The sequence below is a fragment of the Ammospiza caudacuta genome, chromosome 12 (genome assembly GCF_027887145.1).
Source record: "Ammospiza caudacuta isolate bAmmCau1 chromosome 12, bAmmCau1.pri, whole genome shotgun sequence".
Classification (NCBI taxonomy): Eukaryota; Metazoa; Chordata; class Aves; order Passeriformes; family Passerellidae; genus Ammospiza; species Ammospiza caudacuta.
The window spans coordinates 4,613,216-4,633,913 of NC_080604.1; the positions used below are offsets into that span (position 1 = coordinate 4,613,216).

General features: G+C 37.2%; 1 protein-coding gene across 2 annotated transcripts in view; it reads right to left on the reverse strand.

Moving 5' to 3' along the window:
* Positions 1 to 20,698, reverse strand: part of SLC6A11 (solute carrier family 6 member 11) — a 107,985-nt gene that overhangs the window by 76,302 nt on the left and 10,985 nt on the right. For both annotated transcript variants that reach the window (XM_058812667.1, XM_058812668.1), the window contains exon 6: positions 5,893 to 6,025. In XM_058812667.1, coding sequence (XP_058668650.1) covers positions 5,893 to 6,025 — 133 coding nt within the window. The remainder of the gene's footprint in view (positions 1 to 5,892; positions 6,026 to 20,698) is intronic.

Genomic DNA, 20,698 nt, shown 5'->3' on the forward strand with positions numbered 1-20,698 from the left:
CGCTTATTAACCAGTAACTAATGTAGAAGTAAAAAATCACTGAGCAAGAACTGTTTGAGTTTAGCTCTGGCAAAAGAATATTTGCATGATGTTAACAAGAACCCATTGAAAAAGACCCAAAATATATGAGAATTCAGTGTTCATACAATCAGTGTGATATTCTAATACTCAATAAATCCAGAGGGAGAATATTTTGCAACACTTCACATCAGAAAATGCTGGCTTGGTGTTGAGTCATACATGACAAAAACTCATCCACACTTTAATTAATGTGCTGTGGGTGGGGTAAAATGCTCTGATATCAATAAATTAAAAATGATACAAAGACTGTGGGGGTTTTAATACTTTTGATTCAGCTTCTCCTCATCTGCAGCACAAAATCCTGAAGCATCTCAGTGCTGATTTGCTCTCATTCCCACTCAAGAGGTCGAGGCAGGAAAGCTAGATTGTTTTTTAACTTGAGTCTATTAATTGAGATTATTAATACAGAAGTCTTTTCAAATCAGTAGTCGGAGACACTCAAACCCCTACTCTGTAGCGACACAGATGATACAAAAAAATAGGCATTGATTTGAGCTAGATAACAGAAATGTAACAAAATAATAAAAAAGAAATAAATTTTAAACAAAATTAAATATTGTAATGAAGCAACATGTAGGGAATAATTGATTAATGGAGGGAAATTAAGGATTGGAAGAGGTTTTCTCAGGACATGAGCAATCCCTGTCCTGGGAGGTTTTTAAGATGCAGCCAAACACCAAGACAACAGTTCCAAGTTCAGTGCTGAACCTTCTTTGACCAAGAGGTTTCACCAGAGACTTTCCAAGGTCCCTCCCAACTTTTACACTTTTATAACTCCAAGTTCCTGCCAGGGCTTCTGACCAGGGATATCAGCACAGGACTGGGATGTGTTGACGCACCCAAAAATTAACCAGGAGCAGGAAAGACAACTTCAAATGCTTTTCTGTTACTTTGAGTCCTGCAGGCTCCTCCCTCCAAAAGGAATGGGACAGAGAGAGCTGAACTCAACGGAATGGTTTGTTTGCAAAAATTCTCATGAAAATAAAAAATAGAAAGGAAAATATTAGGGGTACTACCTTCAGCAAGTAACTTAGGAAAAATGCATTGGCAGCTACTGGGGTTGCTCTCTCAAAGTTTAAATTTAGTTAAATTAATAAATGGATAATCAAGATCCATAAAAGAACAGGTTCCCTTCTACCTGAAGATTGCATTAATGAAATGGGAAGATAAAAAAAATTAGGGAGACTGAGCAGCTCAGTGTACAATATAGAAAAACTGAGAATTTTCATAACCACAAATCAAAAGAAATCAAAAAGTATTTTGGAAATCAAAAGAAACCAGAAATCAAAAGTATTTTGGAAAAATCAGATACTGAACCAAACCTAATGATCAGAGACTGGAATGATAATTTAAATGTTAAAAAAGTTAACTTTCTTCAGACTTCTAGATAGTTCTTACCTTATCTTTGGAAACATTTGATCTCAGCTACTGACAGGTCTTCTCCATGAGGTGGAGATCAGATATTAACAAGAAATTTTCAAAATACAAAATTATGGTAACTGCACTGGCATATTTTTCTCCTTCTGATTTTGAGTTTCTCATTGAAGGATCCTGCATTTTTGCCTATTTTCAACATTTAAAATGTAAAAGCTTGTGCACAAATACCTTCAGATTTAAGATTGGAAGTTCAGGGCAAGAAAAGTTTGAATAATTAAGGGCACAAATCCATTTCACCTGAAAGCTGCCAGAATCACCTGGATTTATTTTGCCGTTTCATAGCTGTTGGAAGGGAAAATGGAAATGCTTTGTGAGAAAGTGATGGATTTCAAGAACAGTAATGGAAAAGTTTGGAACATCCTGTTAACAGTGTAATAGGCACTTCTTCTGGAGTTAAACTTGATGTTAGTCTTAACATATTTAATATCCTGAAATATTAAATATTCATGATCTGTGGTAGTGCTGGTTGGAGAATGATGGAGTTATTTTATAACAGCTTTTAAGGCTTGGACTCTTTTTCCATCATGCATTAGAATGCAGAGTAAAAAAGAGGAAAAGGATGAAGAAACCTCCTGAATATTTCAGAAAGCACAAGTGTGTGGAGAGGACACACCTTCTCCATCTCACCTCTGGCTCCCCTGTCCTCTTTCTCTCCCCTCTCCTGTCCCACAGACACCTCCCTTTGAAAATGTTTCCAAGGTAATAAAACTTTAAGAAGTTTTTTTGCTTTAAATAAATGTATTTTTTTCATTGAAATTATCCAATCCAATTAAAGTATGTAATAAATTTAAAAGACTGTTACATTATTATCATAAAAAACCTCAGAAGTCAATTTTAAATGTTTCCTGGAAATGAGCATATAATAAATTCAATGTAGTGGGAAGGATTATGGATGAGCTTAAATATGAATTTTAGAAATGACATTAGATTTGAAATGGAAACTTCAGCTGAGAAATCTGCTAAACCATTTATATTTCAGAACATTTAATCCATTTATAGCATCCCCACCACCTGAGTGCTGCCTTTGTTTTTAAGCTGGGAAGTTTGCTGCTCTGGGAAGGCAATGCCATGGCCCAGATTCCCAGAGACTGGGCTGGAAAAAGTGGAAGAATATTGAATAAACAGAATTAAAAAATTAAAAATAGTGAATGTATGCCCAGGGAAAAAACCTGCACTGCAGAAACAGAGCTGAAAAAAGGAATTATCAATATTATATCATATAGATTATCAATATGGTATTGAATTATCAATATTGGCTAGAACAAACATTTCATTCATTTATAGCATCCCCACCACCTGAGTGCTGGTTTTGTTTTTAAGCTGGGAAGTTTGTTGCTCTGGGAAGGCAACGACATGGCCTAGAGATTCCCAGAGATTAGGCTGCAAAAAGTAACAAGTGGAAGAATATTGAATAAACACTGCATTAAAAAATTAAAAAAGGTAAATGTATGCCCAGGGGAAAAACCTGCACTGCAGAAACAGAGCTGGAAAAAGGAATTATCAATATTATATCATATCAATTATCAATGTGACATTGGATTATCAATATTGGCTAGGACAGATCCTTACTGAGAGCCATGGAACCTGTGGAAAGGCAGGTTCATGGATACCACAGGCTCTCCTGAGAAATGTGGGATTTACCAGTGCTGAGGAATTCCTCAGGATTCTGGAAACAGATCAGCTGCTCATGGCAAACTGATTTAAATGGTGCAATTATATCATAATTCTGCCTCTTACAGAACCCTGGTCTAAATGTTTTAAGCTTGAGATCTATAAAGCTGAATATTGAGCATGAATTCCCTTCTCTTTGCACTTCTGTTGCAAGACTAGAAGTTATTTCTGCTTGTTGAAATGTTTATTATCCCATTTCTCGTGCCCAAGACAGGCTGTTCTCTCCCAGGCTGACCTCATCAGAGAGGTGCTTCTCAAAATCACACTGAAATAAAATCAATTCATTCCACCTAGCTAAAGCTGAGGGTTTAGCCATCAGAAAAAGAAAAACGCCATCAGAAGCCATCAGAAAAAGGAAAAAGAAAAGGTCAGACAGGTTATCCACCTTCAAAGCGCAAGATCTGATTCTGGGGAAACAGTATAAACTGAAAGAATGGAAGAGCAATAAAATCCTGGATGTAAACTCCAGAAATGTAAAATAAATCCTTTCTAAAGTCACTTCAGCCCCTTCTGAGCCCAGGCTGCTCGCGCTGCTGTGTCTGTGAGTGCCTCTGCCCAGCCTCGCGTGCGTGCACACACCTGCAGCCACAGAGCTTTGCCTGCACCCCTGGGGCGCATTAAACCATGCTAGAATACATTTCCATCCTCAGACATTCCTTCTGATGGAGAAAAAAAATCCAGTTTTGCTCAGTTTCATTTCTTCCCCAGCAGATGCAACCTCTCAGAAAACTCAAAAATGCTCGTGCACCTCCCTGAGCCCACGGCAAAGGTGTGAGGACATGGATCTTGTCATTCCCTTGGATCACTTTGGCTTCTCCAGATCCAAGTCTTTAGGATTTTCCCCTGCCTCTAAACTATTCATTCTCATCCTGATGCTTCAGGTTTGAGCTTTTATATTTTTCAGGTTCTGTGCTGCTTTAGTGTGTGGGCCTGGGCTTTGTATGAGGGGACGGTGAGCTCTGTGCACAGAGCAGGGAGACAAAACAATTCCTGCTCCAGCTGGGCACCAAGGACAAATGATCCAAACCTCAGCCCAGGAGCACAAACACCGTGGGCTGGAGAGAGAAAAACAAGCAGGGTGGGACTGCAGGGGCTAAAGCTGGAATGGGACAATGAACTGCAAGGTGCAAATGGAGCAGAACTGATCCCAGGGACAGACCCTGGGAGCGCTCGAGTGTTTTGGGGCCATTTTGTTCCACCTTGGGTTCATCTTGTGAACATTTTGCTCCACCTTGGCTTCATTTTATGACCATTTTGGTCCAACTTGGGTTCATTCTATGACCATTTTGGTTCATCTTGGGTTCATTTTGTGACCCTTTTGGTTCACCTTGGGTTCATTTTGGGGCCATTTTGGTTCATCTTGGGTGCAGCCCTGGCTGGGCTCTTGTGTTGCCCAAGGTGGATCCAAGGAGGAGATCCTTTTAATAAATCCCTGCTTTATCTCCATCCAGCCCCTGTTTTATGTAAGCCTTCCCAAGGCATCACCCCCTGTCCCTGGCAGCATTCTCAGCAGTGATTTTGTGATTTTCCCTGCACTGGTGAAGGTGGAGCTGCAGGAATCTCTGTGTGTGTGTGTGTGTGGAAATTCTTCTTACGTGTGTGGAAATTTCTTGGGAAATGCAGCAGCAGCTTGAGTGGCACAGTTGGCAAACACACTCAGAATCAGCAACTGGGAACAGCCAAAATGTTGGTAGTATCAAGGATGTGTGCAGTTGACGCAGCTGAAAAATTTCACTCTGGTGTTTTCTAAATTTCAAAATTCCATTACGTGTCAAATATTTCATTTATAAACAGAGGTCACTAAAACAGGAATAAAAATATCCTCAACCACAACCCAAACTACATAAGAAACAATTGAAAATTAGATATTTCAATGCAGCAATTTTGTTCCTGGTTTCCTTTATTTCCAGCATGAGAAACCAGTGATCATTTTTTAGATCCTCCCTCCAGATCTGTGGCTCTTTTCCTCTCTCAGTGTTGTTGATTATTCACAAATTCTACTCAGAGCTGTGGCTGACACCATTCCAGGGGCAGCTTCCCCCTCACCCCATGGCTCCCTGCTCCCAGGATTGAGTGGAATTCACTCAAAAAGTCCTAAATATTTTTATTTTCCCCCGTAACATTCCTGTCTTGGTCCCTCTCTGAGTGCTTTCATTATTTCTGCTCTTGGTGTTCAATATGTATTTTTAAATTCTCCTTTTATGTGCATCAAATCTCTCAGTGACTCTCTTTTGGGGCTGAGAGTTTTGAATCCTGGCGGTTTGGGGCAAAATCCAAATTTTGCAGAATTTACACACAGAAATCAACACAACCTGGTTTCTTTCCAGTAAAGCTCATTGCTAGATTAACAAAAATAAAATGTATTTTAAAATTCTCTTTTTATGTGCATCAAATCTCTCAGTGACTCTCTTGTGGGGCTGACAGTTTTGACTCCTGACCGTTTGGGGCAAAATCCAAATTTTGCAGAATATTTACACAGAAATCAACACAACATGTTGTTTGTTTTTTTTCCAATAAATCTCATTGCTAAATTAACAAAAATAAAACAAAACCACCCAGCCTCACCTAAGAGAATTAGAGAAAAAGCAAATTGCGAAACCAAAAGGACCGAAAAACATGAAGAACTCCTAATTACAATTAATTACAGTTCCTCACACATGTGAAATTCCCCTGTTCTGGTGGAAATAAATATTTCAGGCTCACCTTTCCCGTGGATTTGGTGCCTTTCCAGATGCAGAAGTAGCAAATAGTCCAAGCAGCCAGGAGGCACAGGGCGAGCTCCCAGCGCAGATTCCCAATGTGCTCAATCCCATCGGAAATCGCCAGCACCCTCCGTCTTCCATGGGGGAAAAAAAGGGGGAAAAAATTAGAATATTGAGCTAAAACAGCACTACATGGGAAATACTGGGGTAAAAGTCAATTAATTACAAAAAAAAAAAAAAAAATTGAATATTGAGCTAAAACGCTGCTACATATGAAATGCTAGGATAAGAGTAAATTCATTGCAAAAAAAATTAGAATATTGAGCTAAAAGAGCACTACATGGGAAACACTGGGATAAAAATGAATTAATTGCAAAATAAAAATCAGAATATTGAGTTGAAACAGCACTGCATAGGAAATAGTGGGATAAAAGTGAATTCATTACAGAAAAAAGATGATAATAGCAAAGAAAGCAACATTGCATATGGAATAGTGGGATAAAAGTGAATTCATTACAAAAAAAAACCCCAGATTTTTGATCTAAAACAGCACTACATGGGAAATACTGGGATAAAACTGATTTAATTACAAAAAAAATAAGATTATGATATTGAAGAAAATGGCATTATATACGAAAAAGTAAGATAAAACTGAAATAATTACAAAAAATTCTTAAATGGAGCTTAAATGGCACTACATGTGAAATGGTGAGATAAAACTAAATTAATTACAAAAAAATATTATAATACTGAAGCAAACAGCATTACATATGAAAAAACAGGATAAAACTGAAATAATTATGAAAGAAAATTATAACATTGAAGAAAGCCATCGCTACATATGAAATACTGGGATAAAAGTGAATTAATTACAAAGAAAAGATGATAAAGATGATCATATTTGAAGAAAAGCAACATTACTTGGGAAACAATGGGTTAAAACTGAATTAATTTAATTCAATGACTGCTCTTTACTCACTACTGAAAATACCTCGTGCTACAATAGAGAGAGAGAAAAGCAGAATATTCCAGGTATTTTGTATCCGGTTATAAATGAACAAATGTTTCACTTTTTCAAGTAAGTGACAAAATTTCAATTTTAGAACAACTTTTCTTTAAAGTCAAACAAAAATAATTTATTTTAATTATTTACCAATTTATATGAGCTAAAATAAAAACACTTCCTAAATAAATGGTTTTTCAATTTTATTTGTTTTCCCAAAAAAAATTTCTAACCTTTATTTTTACCTGTTAACCTTAAATTTCATTAATTTCCTCTTGTAATTAGAGCTATAATATTAAAATATTTCTTTTCAAAACATTTTGAAGCAACTTAAAACAACAAATGCACACATAAAGATGTTCACATAAAAAGTTTTTTAACACTATCCTGAAATAAATCATCATAGGAAGAGATTTATTTAAAATCTTTATTTAAAGTAATAAAGAAATAAATAAAAAGATAAATTATAAATTAAAGTTGTAAGTTAATAAATAAATAAATATAAACTACAAATTATTACAACCTCAGACTTGTACTCCTCTCCCTCCCCACTGTGACTGAAAACCAATTAATTGATTTTCACAGGTTTCAATTAATTATATAATTAATATCTACACAGATATACACATAATTTAATTACAATTTAGAAGAAAGGTTAAGTATTAAATCAAACCAAGCAAACTACAGTTAAATATATAAAAGAATTCTTCCTTTTGCATTTGGTTCAGTTATTGTCTGAGTCAATAAATTTAGGGATATAAAGTCTGATCTTGTAATTCCAGCTAATAAAAAATGACAGTTAAAGGATATAGAATATTTATATGAAAAATATAATGTTTATAGGAGATAGAAATATTTAAAGGAAATAAAATGAAATTTTAAAAATGAAATAAAGGAGGAATCTGTGAAGGGAAATTCCTGGAGTGATGGAGTGGGAGGCTGGAGATGCCAAGAAGGAAAATGGAAATATTGAAGCAGCACCTGGGCAAGTTCCACACCTCCAGAGCTGCAGCTGCTGCTCATAAAATATGAGTTTAAAATTCCCTCTTTAGCTGGGGAATGACAGAATTAACAGGGTAAGCAAAAATCACACTTAAAAACCCAAAATCACAGATTTTATCTCCATATTTCCCAATTAATAAAGACAGATCTTCCCATTCAAAAATAAAAGGGGGCAGGAAGTCAACACAAACTTTTTGAGAATTTTCTTCTTAAATTAAAGAAAAATGCTGCCACCTCATCCACATCTCCTCCCCATCCAGGAATTTGTTTTATTCTTCAAATGTTTATTCTTTAAATCTTTATTATTCAAATCTCCACCAGCTTTTCTGGGGGAGATGTGATCCAGCACAGAGCACCCTCAGTTAGCCAAGACCTGCAAAGTGCCTGAAGTTCTCTCATCAAAATGCACCCAAATGAGGAGAGGTGGCTTTTAATGAAGGGTTATTTTAATCAAGAAGAGGAAGGACATAATTAATACCTGCACACAACACCACTGAGACATAATTACACAGAGGGGTGATGAAATGTATCGTTAAAATTCAAATTCTTCTAAGCTGTTTGACTGATGAAGGTGGAATTTTACCTAGGATGGAGTCCACCCTCCTCACAAACCCTCATCAAATCCCAAATGAAGTCCTTGAATTCTTAGATCACCCAGAAGAGGAATTAATTGCAAGAGAACCAGGACAAAATTTGGCATAATACGATAAGAAAATGAATAAATAATACAGGGCAACAAATACTAAAAGGCCTTTTAAAGCAGTACATTTTTAAGATGAAATCTGAGACAAAATATTTATGGTTGGGCCACAATAATAGTGAAATTTCATTTAGCTGTAATTTCACTGTGAACTAATAATGAAAAATTTCCTTATGTTTTAATCAAATCGGCTTTTTTATAGCTGTTTGGATTTATTTATGTACATGTGAACCCAAACATGAGTGAGGTTCCTTTTCCACAATGGGTGTGCAAGTCACTTTAATTCCTACACTGTTCCCTATCTGCAAAACTTCATAAATAAATGTTCTCTCTTTCTCATGATTGAAATATTTCACCCACCAGAAGATGCCTTTGCCTTAAGAACATAATTTTTTCTTTTTTTCATACTTCTTCTTAAGAACATAATTTTTAATGAAGGCTTGGGGTGAAGATTTTGAAAAGCAACCAATTCCTGGGAGCAGAACGAGCTCAGATTTTTCTGGATGCTCTGAAATCCCAAAGAGCAGAGACACCTCCTTCACCCACGCAGGACTCTTGGCCAGATAATTTTGTAAAGTGTCACAATGGCAAATTAATGGGATAACCATAATTAATTATCCCCGCGGGTCCTATTGAGAACAGACACGTGGTGCCAATCAAGGGCAGCTGTCAGCACCATAATGAGGAGTTAATTACCCCAAAGTGCTGTCAAGGCTTTGGATTCCCTTTGTTCCAGCAGAACAAAGGGTTGGTGTTTCCCTCAGAAAGGGAGCAGCAGCAAGTCCAGAAGTGATAATTAATCTGTAACATGAAATGTATGGAAAGAATGGAGCCAAGGAGGGGAAATCCCTCACAGCTCTCCCTAAATTCTGCTGCTGGAACCATCTCAACAGCATCAGGGAATGAAGTTTTGATAGAAGGGAGCAATCAGAATGTGAAATTCTTCTCACAAAGCCTCAATTCAGTCAAATCTGCCCCCATTCTTTTAGTATTCAACTGAAATAACAAGAAAAAGGGAAGCATTTTGAAAATCAATGGTTGTCCCTGTGTCTGAGATGTGAGGTTGATATTCAGGGCTCAGTAGTGCAGCTTCTACCTAAAACCTGCCATAAATCACTGAAAACAACAACAAAACAAGGTTCTGTAGCTTCTTCCAGTCCTTCCTCCTCTTCCCTTGCCTGCAAGAGCCCTGCACTGCCTTGTTCTCCTCAGTTCTTCATGCACAGAGCACAGAAACAAGCAGTAAAATCAGCACTCCATGTGCTCCCTTCTGGTTTGAAGGAGCAAACATTTGAAAAGTTCTGTAGTGAATCTATAGCTCAGCTGCTTCGCATCCCATTTGGGTGAAAAGAAAGAAATAATTTTATCCTGTGTATCAAGACTTGTTAAAGCTGAGCATCTTTAAACCCTCTTAAATCAAATGAGAAATGACAGATGTTTCATTGCAATCTCACTAGAATTCACTGCTGCCACTTCTTTATTTGAAGAAATTATTATCAACAATGTTCATTGACAGATAAAAGCCCAAGAACCTGGGAGATCACATAGCTGGCAGTACAACTGTAGATAACCATTTGATACCCCAGAACACCAAATCCCTGCTTGGTTGAAGCAAAATTTGCTGGCAACAGCTTCAGGCTGTGAGAAACTTTTCTGTGAGAAAGATTTCTCCTGCACTGAAGACACAAATCATTAATTACTGTTGGATCTCATTGAAAACAGCAAGTGATGAGAGTTTGAAAGTTTTTATTGTAGGTTTTGAGCTGTTTGAGGGGAGTGTTGTTTTGTTGTGTGAAAATATTCAGCACTTCAGCCCCTTCAACCCACCCAGAGCCTGGGAGAGAGGCCAAGGGATTGATGGCACTTAAGGTTTTTGGGCAGAATATTGAGGGAAACACATTCCACTGCCTTGGGGGGAGTCTGGGATCAAAGGTTAATGCAAACCAAAGCAAGGTTTTAATTCAGCAGTAGCAAATATTAATTCTCCACAGCATATCTTGCTTGTAAGTAGACTATTAAACCCCAGCCAGAGTGGATTTGGGGTGTCTCACACTGTGCTTGAAGAGTTCATTGCCTCTGATCACACACATTTAAATTGGCTAAATGTTGGTGAAGGTTCTTACATTTCATCCTGTAAATAACACAGAATAAAAGTGGCAAAAGTTCCAGGAATCTAATGAATAAAAGAAAAATTTGGGGGGAGTAATAGGGCACATCTCCAAAGGGGGGCTGTCAGAAATGCTGAGGTCTGGTCACAAGGGTCTGTGCAGTTGGGCTGAACAAAATCATTACAAAATTACTACAGTGTAGGTTAATTCCACTTAGAGTAAAAAATATTGTAAGCCTGGCTTCAAACTCACTTGAATCTAAATATAAATGTGGATTAAAAAGGAAATAAAAATGGATAGTCAGGAACTGTATAAATAGTTAGAACTACAGAACTATAGAGAGAAAAATTTCAGCATATTTTCAGTATGCATAAAAAACCAATAAACCAATAAAATAATAAAACAATAAAATAATAAAAGAATGAAGCCAGGAAGAAATTATGCCTTGTACAAGGATCTGGTGCTCCCCACTTGCCTGGGACACCCCATTGCCAAGGATTACCTCTCTTCCCTCACTTCACATCACTGCACAGGCAAAATTTACACAAAATTTACCCAATAAAATCCCACTGGGAGATGATTTCAACAAGTACCTACTGAAAATTGGACTAATTTGTTTGAGAAAGTAGAAAAACACATTTCCATTTGGTGCCTCAGTTCATGGGAGAGGAAGAAGGGCCCCTCTGTTGTTGGAATTGCTGGAGAGGGGAAGGTTATGAGATAACTGAAAAGCAGCCTTTCCACCCAAATTTGAAAACAAACCTTCTGAAAGCTTACACGCTATTTACTGGCTATGGGAACACGGGATTTTCCTGGGAAAGAGTGTCTTTAATAAAGTTGGAGAAGCTGGAAGAGCCTCTTGAACAGAAAGAGGATTAACAGCTGCCAACGCAGCGTCAAAAGGAACGTCCTGAGGTACTTCTTGAGTTATTTCATGATTTGGGAAGCTGAAGAACAGCTCCAATCTATTTGAGGAAGGTCCCTTCATGTTCCCACTTGCATTTGGAGCAGTTTCCAAGGCTTTGAAAAACCCAACAGCAAACAGCACCCCAAGAGAGGAGCCCCTTGACGTGCCCTGTCCATGGAGATGCGCCCAACCAGAGCATCCTGAGGGCATAAAAACAACAAAATCATGCAGTGCCCCTGTACAGAATCCTTTTTATTTTATATTTATTTTATATTTTATATATTTTATATATTTTATATTTTGGTGCACTTTTATCCCTGCAGTTGTCAAACCCATCCCATATTTACTTTGTGAACCTCATCACTAAGCTCCTTCTTCAAAAATCAGAACACACCTGAGGGTGTGCAGATTTCTCACCAGTTTAGGGGAAAAGGATTGAGATCTTTTAGACACTCTTTATTCCTGTGTGAAAGCAAATTTAAGTTTCTATCTAAAGATATTTCCTTAACTCACATCTTTCTTTCTCTCATTGCACTTTATGCAATTAATATTCACTTATTTCTGTGAAAATTACTTTGAATAATTCACACCCAAATGCATTCAGGTATCCTGTGCAAACTCCTGTGCAGAGTTTCTGACTGAAAAACTTGAGCAGATATAACTGAACTCTAAAAATTCAATATTCCAATTCCAGGCACCAGAATCCTCTGTGGATCTTGAAGTGCCAGGAGCTTTCCCTGCCAAAATACCTGTCAGGAAGGTGGAACATTTCCCTGTGCCTGTCTAATCTGAGCTAATTGCTGTCTAATTTAGAGAGGCAGATCCATGCATCCAGACTGCAGATGGAAAAGAAATAGCTGAGAAGGAACAAGTTGTTTTGCAAGAACCAGAGAACACAAGATATTAAAGATTTGAGATATTCTCCACTGCTTTATCTGCTTAGATGACAACTTTGGAAAACGATACTGATAAACTTAAAAAAAAATCTATGCTGAATGCTAAATATAAAACTGTGAAACCAAAAGGCTGGCAGCTTACTTTGTGAAATTCTTGGATTTTTTTACTTAAGATAAACATGTTTTATATAGATCAAGGTAAAAAAAATCTTTCAATAAACGGAATCTAAAAAGAGTGGTTTTAATTCTTCAGTCAATTCATTACTGGATTTCATGTACTGGTTTGCAAGGTTTCTCTTTTCTGATGTGGTTTGTTATCTTTTGACACTGAAAATGTAAAGAATGGGGCAATCTTGTCCTAGAGAATGGGTATAGAACATTCTATGTCCTGGAAGCATCAAAGCTGAGAAACATTTTTCAGCTTTAACACCTAAATCCTCTTCTGTACATTACAGGACTGTAAAAGATAACTGTCAGATTAGAGACTTTTTGAGTTTCATTGCATAAACAAAAATTAATAGAAGATCACATACCTCTGATGAGGGACTTGGGCAAAAATGTGTGGGAGAGCTCTCCCTTTTCCAGGATAACACATATTTGAGCAGTGATAACCTTCATGAGCTTTAACCCCAGAGCAGCACAGACTCATGGAATGGTTTGGGTTGGAAGGGACCTCCAAAAACACCAAGTTTCACCCCCTGGCATGGCAGGGACATTTTCCACCATCCCAGGTGCTCCCAGCCCTGTCCAGCCTGGCCTTGGGCACTGCCAGGGATGCAGGGCAGCCACAGCTGCTCTGGGCACCTGTGCCAGGGCCTGCCCACCCTCACAGGGAAAAATTCCTTCCCCATACCCCATCTAACCCTGATCTCTGTCAGTCTGAAACTATTCCCAATTTCCTGGCACTCCATGCCCTTGTCCAAAGTCTCTCTGTTGGATGTCTTGTTTGTAGTTCCATTTCTCTCCCAACAATATCTCTCCTATTCTAGAACATTTCTAAATCAACATTTCTTTTCTCAAAGTTTGCATACAAACACACACTACATAAACCTTCTACAAAATTTTAAAATTTTTCTACAACTCCATTTCCCACATCTCTCCATCTTCCCTGCAGCCCTTTCAGGTGATGGAAAGCCACAATTCAGTGACCCCAAAGCTTCTCCTGTGCAGGTGAACAATGCCAGCTGTGCCAGCCTTTGCTCCCAGCAGAGCTGCTCCATCCTCTGCCCATCCTGGAGCCTCCTGTGCTGGCCCAGGGTTGGACACAGCTCCTGCCCTACACAGAGCACACCCTGAATCACTGTCAGAATCCAGAATTCAGCAGGACACGCCTCAGGCTGCACTAAATTGGTTCTGACCTTCCTTCCACCCAAATCCTCCAATGTGGATGAGCAGGAGAGGAGGAGGAGCAGAGACACACTGGGCACTGCCTGACCCTGCTCTGTCTTGTGCCCTGATGTGATGGTGGCATGGGCAGGAGTGGCACAGTGGCAGCATTAACACCCTACAGATGGCAAATAACTGACAGAGATAATGCCTTAAAATGAAATTATTCCTTTCAGACTTTCTTTCCCCTCCTTTAGAGTCTGATATTTGGGAAGAATAACTAAACATGGGCTGGTTGTGCCAGGTGTTTTCCCAGGGCAGTGGTGTGGTAATCACTGAAACACCTCCAGAACAAGCACAGATACAACTGCAAAGTTAAATAAATCCCAGTGGATTTTTTATTTTTTTTCGCACATTTAGTCACTAACTGTGTTTAAAATCAAGGGAGAGTCTGGATGCCAAAGTCTCCCTGCAAGTAAACATGAGCTGACGCTTTGGCTTTTCTGGAATATCCAGAATAAGAGCTCCAGGCTCTGTGTAGTGTCCAAACCTCTCTTTTCAGGATTTACTGGAAAATTTAAAATAGGAAAAATACCCATAGGTTTCTAAAAGAGCTAAAAAGGTTCTTGACAGATACTACTGGATACCCACATGTACTCCCCAGCCATCAGTGCCCAAGGATTGGAAAGAAGGAATTCAGCTTTTAGAAGATAATCCACAGGTTACAGATCGAGAGAAATTTATTGGAAATTCTTTAAAGTGTAAAACTTCATTTCTGGAAATCCACTGAATTCCTTACTTGGCTTGTTTTTCAAAGCAGCAGACAGACAACTCCCTGTGGTCACATTAGCAAGAATCCCTCAGCTACAGCATTATTCTGAAATATTTACCTCTTCGAGCAGTTCTAGTGTGAATTACACATAACAGAATTAATCCTTCCTGTCTGAGTCACATTTGCTCTATCCAGCTCCTTCTCCTTAAATTCCTGCCAGGGTTTAACATTATTCCATTCATTACCCATTTCTACACACCTCCAATTTAAGAGTGAAATTTCCTCTGCAGAATCTTTGTAGCATTCACATTCTCTGGAAAATCCCTTTGCCCAGGGTTTTTCTCCTGGGAAGCTGAGGAGCATCAGAGAAAAGGAAAACAATTCTTATCTCATTTGCTTCTCCTGTGTTGTGCTCATGTGGAATGTGTTTGGGGATTGTTTACCCACAGGTGATTGTTCCATTGCATTCTGCTGGGAATTGTTTTCACTCTTTGGACAATCAGGGCCAAGCTGTGTCAGGACTCTGGAGAGAGTCACGAGTTTTCATTCTTATCTTTTAGAATTCTGTAAATATCCTTTCTGTACTTTTAGTATAATTTAGTATTCTTTACTATATTAAAGTATCATAAAATAATAAATTAGCCTTCTGAGAACATGGAGTCAGATTCCCCCCTTCATCAGGATATTTCCCACCAAATACAATAAATTTTCTCTGAAATTTCTACTACAGGTTGCAAAATATGAAAAGAATGGCACATTTCTTGTGTCAACCCCTCTCTCATTAAGGTCAGTATAGGTTGACTATATAAATAACAATATAATGTACAATAGTGTATATGTGTAGTATAATAATGTATAAATATATGATTTTTTCATTTTTACATGTGTGAGTCTCTCATTTTCATTTTTACATGTGTGTGAGATAGTGAGGGATAAACTCAGAACATCCCATTCCTGACCTATTTTCCTTACTCCTCTTTCACTGAAGTCATGGCAACTTAACCAACCCCAAGGGTTTAATCCTGTTAAATCACTTTTTGTGCTGCTCCACTCACCTCTGCTCTACAGTCTCTTTTCTCAATGTATCCAATGACTCCTCCAGGCTTTTTTTTTTTTTTTTGTAATTTTCCCTCTTCTCCTCTCTGAAGAAGTCATCCAGCAACAAAAATCTCCCTTTTTATTCACCTTGAGTGGTGTAAATTAGCTCAGCACACAGCGCCAGCTGTGAACTGAAAGCACCCAGAAGAAATCAAGTCAAGCTGATGCCTCTCAGAATTTGTGTGGAGCCTTTTAAAAAACCTGTACAGTTGTACTCATCTTTTCACTATTAATTAAATGTTCATCAAATGAGAACTACTGAGCACAAAATATTAAGACCTATTGCATGATTTTGTAAAACAGACCTTCACTGTGAGTTTTTGGCTACAAATTCACATAACAAATGAATGGTGATAAGCTCTTATCTCTTCCTCACAGAACAGGCCAAAAGAAAACCATTACCTGACTGGCAAAAAAATTCTAAAAATTGAAAAAATTCCTCTGTCAACATATTTCTTATCTCACTGGCCTTAAACTCTAGTTACAAAAAAACCCCTAAGATGTAAAAAAGAGCAGGGGCACAAGGAATAAAAAACCACTTACCGCTCAAAAGGGAAAAAAGAAAGCTGTAAATGGACAGGAATTATTTTGGGAGCTCTCAATGCTTTGTCCACATTTGCAGCTCCTGGGTCTTCATAAAATATCACTGCTGTAGCACTCACAAATTACAGATTATTAATTAAATCCAGATTCATTCTACTGGATCAATTTTTCCTGTATGAACTAAAACCTACGGACACCATCTATGGAATAAATAAAGAGGAGCTGTGGAAGGGATCTGGGGGGATTTCAGTGATTTCCTTGGTGCCCAGAGGACAGCAGTGCCCATAGTGATGCTTCAAGGCCTGCACTGATTGGTGTCCTGGAGCCTTTCCAGGAATTCCAGGGCAGTATTTAATAAGTTCCTCAGGAAATCCTCCTGACACAATCAAGCAATTCTGCTGCCATATGAGAATACAGTGCAAAACAGTGAAATTAAAAAAAAAAAAAAAATGTTTCTTCCAGCCTGTGCTTATTATAATTTTTGCACATTAAAAACACTTCATTTATTTTGATTTAAAATCCCAAGCAACCACCCTTTCTGTTAACATCCTGAATGTACAAAGCCATATTTGGGAAATACTCTTAAAAAGTGTCTAAACATTTGATTTTTCTCATTATGATATTTTTCAAGAGCCAAAAGTAGACAGAGGCTTGATGAATTGCATGGAAATCTGTCCTTTACACAGTATCCATGCTGAGCTAGCCAAAAAACCAGAGGAATGTGATTCCTGTTAAATGATATTTTCAGCTACTTGTATATCTCTAAAATCTCTCTAATTCCCAATTCCAAGGCAGGGAGTAAACGTACTGGACACATTCCTGAACAGCTGGAAATAAAAGTCTCTTATTTACTTGGATATTTAAGGGATTACAGAGGTATGAAAAATATGCCATGGAAGAGCTCCATGTGATTTGTTGGCACTTCCAGTCTTGAACATCTCTTTCCTGTGGTCAGCCGGTAAAGAAAATAATTCCTGGAGTGGGCAACTTTGTCAAACATGGATGGGACTTTCCAGCTTGTCCTGTGGGGAGCTACTGGAGGGGACTAATTGGTTTCAGCCAGAAAATGGCACCAGAAGTATCCTACTGTCAGTTTTCCAAATTTAAAAGTTTATCTAGACAGTTCCTAATTTCAGTTCTAGATACTTCCTACTTTGAGTTTTCCGAATTTAAATGTTTGTGTAGACACTTCCTACTTTTACTTTTCTAGAATTGAACGTTTGTGTAGACACTTCCTACTTTCAGTATTCTAGAAGATTTAAAAGTTTGTGTAGGTTATTCCTAGTTTTGGTCTTCCAAATTAAGAAGTTTGTGTAGACACTACCTAATTGCAGTTTTCCAAATTTCAAAGTTTGCGTAGGTTCTTCCTAATTGCAGTCCTCCACTCCAGATTTTAAAGTTTGTGTGGACACTTCCTACTTTCAGTTTTCTAGAAGGTTTAAAAGTTTGTGTAGATATTTTTAGGAGTTTGTGCATAATAAAGAAGAATGTACACAATAAGGAAGTATCCTACTTTCAGTTTTTCAAATTTAAAAGTTAACAAAAGTCAGACAGTTCCTAATTTCGGTTCTAGATATTTCCTACTTTCAGTTTTCTAAATATTAAAAGTTTGTTTACACGCTTCTTATTGTATAGAAGGTTTTAAAGTTTGTGTAGATACTTCCTACTTTCAGTTTTCCAAATTTCAATGTTTCTGTAGACACTTCCTACTTTCAGTTTTCTAGAAGATTTAAAAGTTTCTGTAGATATTCGTAGGAGGCTGTACATAATAAAGAACAATGTACATAATAAAGAAGAAGTAACCTACTTTCAGTTTTTCAAATTCAAAAGTTTATCTAGACAGTTCCTAATTTCAGTTTTAGATACTTCCTACTTTCAGTTTTCTAGAATTAAAAGCTTGCATAGACACTTCTACTTCCAGTTTTCTAGAAAATTTAAAAGGTTATGTAGATACTTATTTCTTTCAGTTTTCCAAATTTCAAAGTTTGTGTAGACACTTCCTATTGTCAGTTTTCTAGAAGATTTAAAAGTTTGTGTAGATATTTGTAGGAGGCTGTACATAATAAAGAAGAATGCACATAATAAAGAAGTATCCCAATTTTAGTTTTTCAAATTTAAAAGTTTATCTAGAAAGTTCTTAATTTCAGTTCTAGATATTTCCTACTTTGAGTTATCCAGATTTAAATGTTTGTGTAGACACTTCCTTTCAGTTTTACAAATTTCAAATTTTGTGCAGGTTCTTCCTAATTTCAGTCTTCCAGATTTAAAAGTTTGATTAGACACTTCCTTTTGTCAGTTTTCTAGAAAATTTTAAAGTTTGTGTAGATACTTCTTACTTTCAATTTTCCAAATTTTAAAAGTTTGTGAAGACACTTCCTACTTTAAGTTCTCTAGAAGATTTAAAAGTTTGTGTAGATATTTGTAGGAGGCTGTACATAATAAAGAAGTATCCCACTTTCAGTTTTTCAAATTTAAAAGTTTATCCAGACAGTTCCTAATTTCAGTTCTAGATACTTCCTATTTTCAGTTTTCCAAATATTAAAAGTTTATGTACACACTTCCTGTTGTACATAAGGTTTTAAAATTTGTGTAGATACTTCCTACTTTCAGTTTTACAAATTTTAAAAGGTTGTGGAGACACTTCCTACTTTCAGTTTTCTGGAAGGCTTAAAAATTTTTAAGATATTTAAAATTTTTTTTCTGTAGATATTTGTAGGAGGCTGTGCATAATAACTCAGGATAAAGGGGATGAGCTGGTTTTATAATTGCATAAAACCAGATATAGCTGAAGGGAGGCCTTTCAATGGAAGACTTTTAATAAAATTTTTTAAATTAAATTATTAAATTTTATTAAATTATTTAATTTTTAAAATTAAAAAATAAATGAATTTTTTTTTTTTTTATAATAAGCAAAAAATAATTTTAAAACTCCACACAAAAAACCCAGCAAACCAGCATGTTATGAGAAACCAATGAACCCCTGACAAAGGCAGAAGAAAAATTATTATTATTTTTCTTGGTTATTTTGGCTTGTGCTGCTCCTGGCTGGTTTGGCCAAGCCCATCATGGCACCACTGAGGTTTTGCTATTTTAAACCTCTCATTTTATATTGATTTCCCCCCTTCAAGCAAAATGTGCTTTTCTCATGTAATTCTTTCCTACAACAGCAAGAAGTGCATATATAGATGTACAAGTCTAAACACACATTCCCATCTTAACCCCAGCAATGAAAAGCCCTTGTTGGTTGCAAATAAAAGAGATTTACCATTTTTCAGCAAAACTGGATATCTAAGCCAGCAGCTTCTAAAGATCATAATTTTCAAGCTCCTCACTCAGTTTCTGTGCATGTTTACCCACCATTAATAGCAATAACAGCATTTCTAGAACTTTAATAATTGTGCAATTAAAGGATATTTTAAGTAGCTCACATATGACCTTTGCTACAAAAATTTAATTTCTGGTTTTGACACTACTGCAAGCCAAAACTCGACTGTGTATTAACACAAGAACCAACCAAATGCTACAAATTCCCAAAGCAATACGAAGTCAGGAGAATTTGCAAACTTGAAGGTTATTTTTTCATCATCCACAGCGAAAGTGTTATGTACAACAAGAAGTGTAGAAATCAAAAACCATGGAAGTTCACCCACTTGGCTTAGGGTCCAGCCTTCAATACAGAAAAAACTGTTGGACAGGAAATGTAAAAATTAAAAACCATGGAAGTTCATCCACCTGACTTAGGGTTCAGCCCACAATACAGGAAAAACTGTTGGACAGGAAACGCAAAAATCAAAAATCATGGAAGTTCATCACCCTGGCTTAGGGTTCAGCCCTCAATACAGGAAAAAATAATTGTCAGCATTTGGACAGGAAATGTAAAAGTCAAAAACCATGAAAGGTCATCACCTGACTCAAGGTTCAGCCCCCAATTAAGGAAAAACTGTTGGACAGGAAATGTAAAAATCAAAACTATGGAAGTTCATCCAGCTGACTTAGGGTTCAACCCTCAATACAAGAAAAATGGGCAGCATTTGGACAGGAAATGTAAAAATCAAAAATTATAGAAGTTCATCCACCTGACTCAGGATTCAGCCCTCAATACAAGAAAAATTGGCAGAATTTGGACAGGAAATGTAAAAATCAAGAACCATGGAAGTTCATCCTCTTGGCTTAGGGTCCAGCCCCCAATACAGGAAAAACTGTTGGACAGGAAATGCAAAAATCAAAATCATGGAAGTTCATCACCTGACTCACGGCTCAGCCCTCAATACAGGAAAAACTGGCAGAATTTGGACAGGAAATATAAAAATCAAAAACAATGGAAGTTCATCCCCCTGGCTTAGGGTTCAGCCCCCAATACAGGAAAAACTGTTGGACAGGAAATGTAAAAATCAAAAATATAGAACTTCATCTACCAGGCTTAGTGTTCAGCCCTCAGTACAAGAAAAACTG